At 44.1% G+C, this 9,093-nt stretch overlaps 1 protein-coding gene across 3 annotated transcripts in view; it reads left to right on the top strand.

Moving 5' to 3' along the window:
- The first annotated feature begins 669 nt into the window (after nucleotides 1-669).
- Nucleotides 670-9,093, top strand: part of HBP1 (HMG-box transcription factor 1) — a 30,471-nt gene continuing 22,047 nt past the window's right edge. The window contains exon 1 of one of the 3 annotated variants that reach the window (XM_027573003.2): nucleotides 670-837. In XM_027573003.2, coding sequence (XP_027428804.1) covers nucleotides 823-837 — 15 coding nt within the window. In that variant the 5' untranslated portion in view covers nucleotides 670-822. Of the gene's footprint in view, nucleotides 838-6,314; nucleotides 6,340-8,417; nucleotides 8,477-9,093 lie in introns of those variants that run through there. The other 2 variants (XM_027573005.1, XM_027573004.2) reach the window with 2 other exon arrangements.

The following is a 9,093-nucleotide window of genomic DNA, read 5'->3' as shown; positions in this document are numbered from 1 at the left end:
TCAAAGCTGGCAAAGAAACCCTCTCAAGTTGCTGTCCGGGGGGTGGCCAGGCAAGGCTGAGGACAAAGGAATTCAAGTTCTTCCCACTGGAGCCCAACATCACCTTTATTATCCCCATAATGCCCGGGGCTGTGATTTGTGGGTGACTGGGTCCCTCGCGAGGCTGCACTGCTTCCGCTTGTGCAGTCATCTCCTTCCCCTCGCACTAAAACAATACCTTGGCCTCCTGCCAAACTTCGAGCAGAGAGCGACTGTGGCTGTTTATGGTCCGAAATGGGTGCTGAAAGAGACTGGGGCTCTCCGAGCGCTAAGAGAGGCCCAGAGGAAGAGAAGAGGCCAAAGCTTTAAAACACTCCCTTCCTCCGCCCCCTCCCTTTTGTCCCAGACACCAAAACAAACGAGCTGATACACGTGTCCCTATGACTCTTGTTTACTATCAAGACAGCGCTGTGCAAGTACCTCCGGGATATGTAGTCCAACCGGTTCCTCTTGCCTGCAGTTTCCCAGAACAGAGCAAGGCTGAGACTACGAACCCACAATCCATTTCGGGGGCAAAGTTTGGCTTGGGTCCCCGGAGTCTCGGCAGCAATCCAATCCGAAGCGCTCACTCTTGTGATTGACAGACCGTCTTCTCCAGTGAACACAACACAAAAGTCAATACAAGCCCGCCTCCCGAGACGGACCACGGTATCACCCAATGGGAAAGGGGAAAGATCGAATGGCAGTTCCGTAGGCCAATAAGAGGGCGAAAGATCTGGGCGGTGGCTCAACCCCCCGGGGGGGTTGAGGGGAGGGGGAAGACGAAGCTTGAAAGACTTGGTAATGGCGACGGGTTTGGTAAGTAGGAAAGTTTCGGTTGAGGAGTAAGAGCGGCGGTGGGGGCAGTAAGGCGCGCCGGAGAGACCGGCGTCAGTCGGAGAGGGGGTACACGAGCCGCTGGTGGTGTTGTCGCGTCTAGGGCGGCCCGCGTCGGGGCTGCCCGCACTCCGCGGCGGGTTTGTTGTCTTTCAGTTCGGGAAGGGGTGGGGGTGGGGAAGGGAGGGGCAGAATCCCGAGGGGACCGGGCGGCCGGGCGAGCTCGGGTCCGCGCTCCTCTTCTGCCAGGGGCTGCTCTCACAGTGGGAGCAGTTAACCGTTCGATAACTGCCCGCGGCGAACCCACCGGACCGGCGCCTCCCGCGAGTTCACCTGGGCTTCACGGCGGCAGGGCCCGGGGGGTCTCGGGGGCTGGGGCTGGGAGGAGTCGGCGAGGTCGGCCCTCCGGGCCGGGTTGCGCGGTGGGTGGCCGGGCCGGGTGCGGAGATGGGGCGGGCCTGGGCGGGGGGAAGGGGCCGACGCGGCGTCGGGGCTGCCCAGGAAAGTTTGACTTCAACTCCACGCGTGTGGGCGGAGGGTCGGAGGTTGGCCCCGGGTGGGCGGCCGGCAGGGGGTGGGGGACCCCAGTGAGGCGCCGCCTCCTCTGGGGGCCGAGAGGGGCTCGGCTGGAGCTGGGAAGCTCGCGGAGCCGCTGGGCCCCGGGGCTCATTGTTACGCATTTCGAATGAATGGGCTCCGAGGCGCCTGCGCGGTGCTGCTGAGCCGAGGGGAAAAACAAGCCTGGAGTCCAGGCTGCGGTCACATGATGGGGGGAGGGGAGGGGAAGGCGATGAATGGCGAAAGAGGGTGGGGGATGGACTTGGCTTGAACCGGGAGGCGCAGCCTCTTTGACCGAGAGCCCAAGCTTGGCAGGCGTTTCCAGTCTCCGCCTTCCAACCTATGCTGCTGCCCCAGGCCGATTAAAACAAACAAACAAAAAAGAATCCAGGAGAAATCGGCAGCGGGGGCCCGGTTTTTGTAGCTTCCCTAAGCGTTGCACGGCGTCTGGGGGATTTCACTCGCGGCCGTGCATTCTCCACTACTTAGAGTTCGTTCTTCAGGAGTCTTCAGCAAGAATCGCTTTTTAAAAGGAGCACTGACAGCAAGGCTGTACTCCAGTCTTTAGCTCAGGCTGCCACTCAGGCTAAGACAGGAGGAGGGTGTTAGGGAGCTGTGTGTGCTAGGAAGTGTTGGAGTCTTACCAGCAGTTCCCGACGAAGTGCTTTGGATTTATTTCCTCCAACCAGCAGTAACATGACTCCCAACCTTGGTTTTGAATTAAAGTTACCTTTTAAAAATTAGAATAATTTTTGACATCTGTAAATACTTTTCTGGTGTTTAACTTATTGATAATGATGGGCATTTGTAATGTATTCCTAGTATTTCGGTCTTTGCTTTTTTTTTTTTCCCCCTCTGTTATTGTCTTTTGTTTTAGCTTGCTAACAAGGGTGTTAGGGTCGGCTGTTCAGTTTCCTTGATTAAGCTACAGTAGTTTATCCCTCCTTACATGTGGAGGATCTGTTCCCAGACCTGTGGATGCCTGGAACTGGGGATAGTATTGAACCCTCTATTTGCTGTTTTTTTTCTTACGATAAAGTTTATAAATTAGATATTAACAGTAATAGTTAATAAAATAGAACAATATGCTGTAATAAAAGTTGTGTGAATGTGGTCTTTCTCAAAATACCTTATCGTCCTGTACTCACCCTTGATGATGTGAGCTGATAAAATGCCTTATTTGGTGAGGTGAAGTGAGGTGAATGACCTAGGCATTGTGACTTAGTTTGGCTGCTGTTGACCTTCTGATTTTAGGTCAGCAGGAGAATTAACTGTTTCCAGACTGGGTTGACCTTGGGTAACTGAAACCACAGAGAGGGAAATCTCGGATAAGGGGCGTCCACTGTAATCCATTTTAAACACCTCAATTCCTCATGTTAGAGATCTAAATTAATTGCTCATGACCTTCTCTTCGTCCCCTCCCCACTAACAATTTGAGCTTTGTAAAGAAGTCCTTTGGGATTAGGGAAGGACACATAGAAATCCTTTCTGTGATATCCTTGAGGATGGAAAGCTAAGGATTTAGGGAAGAATAGGCACTTGAAAGTAGGAGTCTAACCTCTGTTGGTCTATGCCTTTTGTCTCTTTTCAAAAAGAAAATGATCACATTCAGTTGTCAGACCGCTGTTTTCCTTATCCATAAGAATAACTTTGTTCACAGAGCTGTTTTGAGGTTTTTATGAAATTAGAGGAAGTATGTCAAATGCTCTGTACATAGGAGGTAGGCATTTAGTAAAACCTAATTTCCTTCTTGGCCATCCATGGAGATTTAGCTATTTCTGGTTCTCTCCACCTCTCCTCTTTCTAAGATTTGGTGGATAATTATTTACAAAAAGTTGCAAACAAAAGCAATAGAGCCTTCCCATGTCCACCCAATAAAAATTTGTAATATTGGACATGCCATTTCAAAGCACAGCTGCTGGAGAATTTTACTCTTCCCTTTTGAGAATCCCTGGTGTAGTTGCAGAGTTAACTCCAGTACAAGGCAAGCTATGTCAAATTCTCCAAAGCAGTATGCAAAAGTATGAATGAACAATAGGGTTAGCTCTACCAGGAGATATTTGAAAGAGAAGCCTGTTTATCAAAATGAATGTCTAATTGGCATAATGTATGTGGGGGAGAATTTGTGACTGTGGACCCTTTTGGTATCCTTTTACTGTATTAGAGGTCTTGCTTCCCTCAAATAGTTTGACAGAGAAAAGTCTAAACAAAAAAATTTACATTGGTATAGGGATTTGAATTTTGTTTTCATGTATTTTATTTAATTCTCCCAATAGCCCAATGAGATAAATGCAGGTGCCATCAGGCCCAGGTTAAGTGGCCTGCCTCACATTCCATGCGAACAAGAGGGAACCTCCAGTCTTTTGACTTAGGTCTAGGCTCCCATTTACTGTGCTGTAGGCTTGCAGAAGCACTGCCTCCATTATCTCAAGACCAAACTTTTGATAGCCTTGAGCAATGAGAAGTGCACACGCATAGAATTCAAGTTCAACAAATACTTACTTGGTGAGTATTTTGTTAGAGGGGCCGTAGCTCTGTTTTGAAATTGAAATTTTTTTCCCCAGCCTCCCTAGAAGGAATACTGTGAGGGGATGTTGGGAGATTACGAACACAAGGGGTTGAAGAAATTATAGAAGTTGCAGAAGATGTTAGTGTACTATAAATGGCAAGTGGGGACAGTGTAGGACTCGCTGATGGGGGAGGAGAAGATCTAGTTGGAAGGAGAAAGCCAAAAAGTTCTGCAGAGGGAAGGGGAGGACAAGACAAATTGCAGCTCTGCTTCCTTGGATCCCCGAGCAGCTCTGCTTTGAACACTTAAGGATGGCTCTGAGGAGATACATAGGTATGGTGTGACCTCTGAACTTCATACTCCAGATAAAATGAGAAAATGGTCACGTTTAATATTGATTGCAGCCGGGGTTGACTTTTGCAGATCACATCCTCTTGTGAGGCATAGTACAGCAGATGTTTATAAAGAGTTTGAGTCACTAAGATAGGTTCCTTTGTGTTGGGTACACTTATAATGTTGGAAAATTTTCTGTGAGAAGACTTCAAACCTGCTATCTAAACTGGGAATATTCGCCGTTCAAAGAACTTCAGAATGAGTAGTTCCTCTCATGTCTTAGGCATTACTCAATAAGGAACCTGCATTGATACTACTAATTTTCTTTTTTTTTATTTTTATTGTTATGTTAATCACCATACATCATTAGTTCTTGATGTAGTGTTCCATGATTCATTGTTTGTGCATAACACCCAGTGCTCCATGCAGAATGTGCCCTCTTTAATACCCATCACCAGGCTAACCCATCCCCCTGCCCCCCTCCCCTCTAGAACCCTCCCTTTGTTTCTCAGAGTCCATAGTCTCTCATGGTTCATCTCCCCCTCCAATTTCCCCCCCTTCATTTTTCCCCTCCTGCTATCTTCTTTTTTTTTTTTTTTTAACATATAATGTATTACATGTTTCAGAGGTACAGGTCTGTGATTCAACAGTCTTGCACAATTCACAGCGCTCACCATAGCACATAGCCTCCCCAGTGTCTATCACCCAGCCACCCCATCCCTCCCACCCCCCCACCACTCCAGCAACCCTCAGTTTGTGTTTCAGAGTCCATCATCTCTCATGGTTCGTCTCCCCCTCTGACTTACTCCCCTTCATTCTTCCCCTCCTGCTATCTTCTTTTTCTTTCTTAACATATGTTGCATTATTTGTTTCAGAAGTACAGATCTGTGATTCAACAGTCTTGCACAATTCACAGCGCTCACCATAGCACATACCCTCCCCAATGTCTATCACCCAGCCACCCCATCCCTCCCACCCCCCACCACTCCAGCAACCCTCAGTTTGTTTCCTGAGATTAAGAATTCCTCATATCAGCGAGAGCATATGATACATGTCTTTCCCTGATTGACTTATGTCACTCAGCATAACACCCTCCAGTTCCATCCACGTCATTGCAAATGGCAAGATCTCATTCCTTTTGATGGCTGCATAATATTCCATTGTGGATATATACCACATCTTCTTTATCCATTCATCTGTCGATGGACATCTTAGCTCTTTCCACAGTTTGGCTAGTGTGGACATTGCTGCTATAAACATTGGGGTGCACGTACCCCTTCGGATCCCTACATTTGTATCTTTGGGGTAAATACCCAGGAGTGCAATTGCTGGATCGTATGGTAGCTCTATTTTCAACTGTTTGAGGAACCTCCATACTGTTTTCCAGAGTGGTTGCACCAGCTTGCATTCCCACCAACAGTGTAGGAGGATTCTCCTTTCTCTGCATCTCCGCCAACATCTGTCGTTTCCTGACTTGTTAATTTTAGCCATTCTGACTGGTGTGAGGTGGTATCTCATGGAGGTTTTGATTTGGATTTCCCTGATGCTGAGCGATGTTGAGCACTTTTTCATGTGTTTGTTGGCCATTTGGATGTCTTCTTTGGAAAAATGTTCATGTCTTCTGCCCATTTCTTGATTGGATTATTTGTTCTTTGGGTGTTGAGTTTGATTAAGTTTTTTATAGATTTTGGATACTAGCCCTTTATCTGATATGTCATTTGCAAATATTTTCTCCCATTCTGTCGGTTGTCTTTTGGTTTTGTGGACTGTTTCTTTTGCTGTGCAAAAGCTTTTTATCTGGATGAAATCCCAATAGTTCATTTTTGCCCTTGCTTCCCTTGCCTTTGGTGATGTTTCTAGGAAGAAGTTGCCGCGGCTGAGGTCGAAGAGGTTGCTCCTTTAGGATTTTGATGGACTCCTGTCTCATGTTTAGGTCTTTCAACCATTTGGAGTCTATTTTTGTGTGTGGTGTAAGGAAATGGTCCAGTTTCATTCTTCTGCATGTGGCTGTCCAATTTTCCCAACACCATTTGTTGAAGAGACTGTCTTTTTTCCATTGGACATGCTTTCCTGCTTTGTCAAAGGTTAGTTGACCATAGAGTTGAGGGTCCATTTCTGGGCTCTCGATTCTGTTCCATTGATCGATGTGTCTGTTTTTGTGCCAGTACCATACTGTCTTGATGATGACAGCTTTGTAATAGAGCTGGAGGTCTGGAATTGTGATGCCGCCAGCTTTGCTTTTCTTTTTCAATATTCCTCTGGTTATTCGGGGTCTCCTCTGGTTCCATACAAATTTTAGGATTATTTGTTCCATTTCTTTGAAAAAAGTGGATGGTATTTTGATGGGGATTGCATTGAATGTGTAGATTGCTCTAGGAAGCATTGACATCTTCACAATGTTTGTTCTTCCAATCCATGAGCATGGGATGTTTTTCCATTTCTTTGTGTCTTCTTCATTTTCTTTCATGAGTATTTTATAGTTTTCTGAGTACAGATCCTTTGCCTCTTTGGTTAAATTTATTCCTAGGTATCTTATGGTTTTGGGTGCAGTGATACTACTAATTTTCTAAGAACTCTTGCAAAGGACGCTGGGAGCAGGTGGCTGACAATTTGGGAATGTGAATACACTTTTTAAATATATTTTCCCTTAAATATGTGTTATAGATGTTTCTGCATACTCATGTTTCAGTATGATTTGTTTTATAGCCTTAAAGAAAGTGTTTATAGTCCTGATCACGTCAGACCTCTGTTAAAAAAATCTTCAGTGGTTCTTCATTGTCTGATAATTGCTAATAATAATACTGGCCACTCTGCACTGAGGGTTTGCTCTGTGTTAGGCACTACTGTAAGCTTTTTACATTTGTTAGCTCACTGAGTCTTTACAACAATCTATGTAGGTATTTTTATGATTTCCATTTTACAAATAAGGCAAAACGATTTCTAAATAGCTTGTCCAGGACACATAGCTAATAAGTAGTAAATCTGATTATAAACTCAGGTAGCCTAATTTCAGAGACCTTACTCTTGTGTACAAAAACCAAAGAATCCAATTTTTCTAAACTAGGAGTGAAGATTCTGGCTCTGTCCACCTTTCCAGGCTTGGTATCCGTGACCACAAGACACACAAGGCCAGCCTACCTTCTGGTGGTAGTGGATTTTATGTTGTTTTGATTTTATCCATTACTTTGCAGACTCTACAAGTTTGTTCATGTGAGTTTCTCTCATTGGAAGGCTTTTCTTCCCTCTGTTTTACCCATTCGTAGCCAAGCCCTGCTGTGAACTGTGGTTATTTGCTTATATCTTTCCACTAAAGTACAGATTCCTTGAGATTCAAGACAAATTGTTCATCATTGAGGTCCAACATTGCAGCTAGTATAGTGCCTTGTATATAATGTATATTAAATGAATATGTATATTTAAATAAAAAGGAATTTGGTAATCATTTTTAGCTCACTTGTTCTCACAATACACCTGGTATTCTTTGGAAAGAAAATAAATAAAAGCCAGCGCATAGGGTTATACCCCAGACCAAATAAATCATGTTCTCTGGAGGTGGGGCCTTGGCATCATTTTGTTTGAAGCACACATAATCACATGCTTGAGAATGACTGATCTAGCTAAAGTGTGCTTGATTTTTGCAGTGTGATGTGGAGGTTCAGAGTAATGATTTGGCCAGTTATTCTTGAGAAATCAATTTGTGTTACCACATGTTTTGTAGGCACCAATTTTGTAGGAGATTATTTGTTATACCTCAGCAGATTTGCTGTTAACCGTATAGTAAGACTGTGATTAGTAGATAATAAATTGTACTAAACTGGAAAAGTGTTCATTTCTTGTGAACGTTTGGACATCTTTTAGATAGATAAACTGTTATTTCCCTGAAATAATGGCATGATCCATGACTTTTATTAAGATGTGTTGGATAACTTGTCATATTCTTGAGGGAGGAAATTGCCGAAGCTGAATAAACTAGCTATCTGGTCTCCTATCATTAAGTATTTTCAGTAACTGTTCTATTTGGGACGTTAAGTGCCCAGAGTATGTATAAGGTTGTGCTTTGTCAGTCTAGGGATAAAACATTTTGTGAAGAAGTCATTTTATATTTTTTTTACTCACTGTGTCTCATTTCATCCTCACAACCCCTCTAGGAGGAAAATAGAGCAACTGTTTGACAGATGAAGATACTGAGTTAGTGAGAAGCTCAGTCACTTAGATCAGATAGTAAGTGGTCAAGCTGGACTCAGAACTCATGATTCCTTACGTCTGACCCAGTGCCCTTTTCACTACTCTGTAGAACATCTTAGTCAGTATTGAGTAAGACTCTAAAGCAATGCCCAGGATTTGGGTCATTTTTGAGGGGTATAGGCAGAGAGAACCTGAAGGAGATTGTTAGAAATAAAGTAAGGCAACAGGCAGTTTGGTTACATGTGTCAGGAACCGTTAGAAGATGTTTAATTGCCATTCACCTGCTAGTGTGTCTCTAGAAATCTGAAATAATCTGATATAAGTAGATATTTTTTTAAAATTTAAACTGTTGTTTAGAAGAGTAAAAACCCTGGGAATAGCATGTTCAACAGTAGGAGGGTTAAGGAAATGATGGTATAGCCTAATAATGTATATTATGGAACTATTTAAAATAGACCTGTAAGAAAAATTAGTGACATAGGAAAATGCTTATGAGCTTATGCTAAGGAAAAAGGTATCAATTGTATATAATACAACGTATGAAGGAAAATATATAATTGTAGGTGTCTGCATGAAAAAGAGATTGGATTGTACGACAATATACCAAAATGTTAACAATATCTAAATCTGGTTGGTGGGATTAGAAGTCATCC

The sequence above is a fragment of the Zalophus californianus genome, chromosome 12 (assembly GCF_009762305.2).
Source record: "Zalophus californianus isolate mZalCal1 chromosome 12, mZalCal1.pri.v2, whole genome shotgun sequence".
In the NCBI taxonomy this organism is placed as follows: Eukaryota; Metazoa; Chordata; class Mammalia; order Carnivora; family Otariidae; genus Zalophus; species Zalophus californianus.
This window is presented reverse-complemented; position numbering and strand designations above follow the sequence as displayed.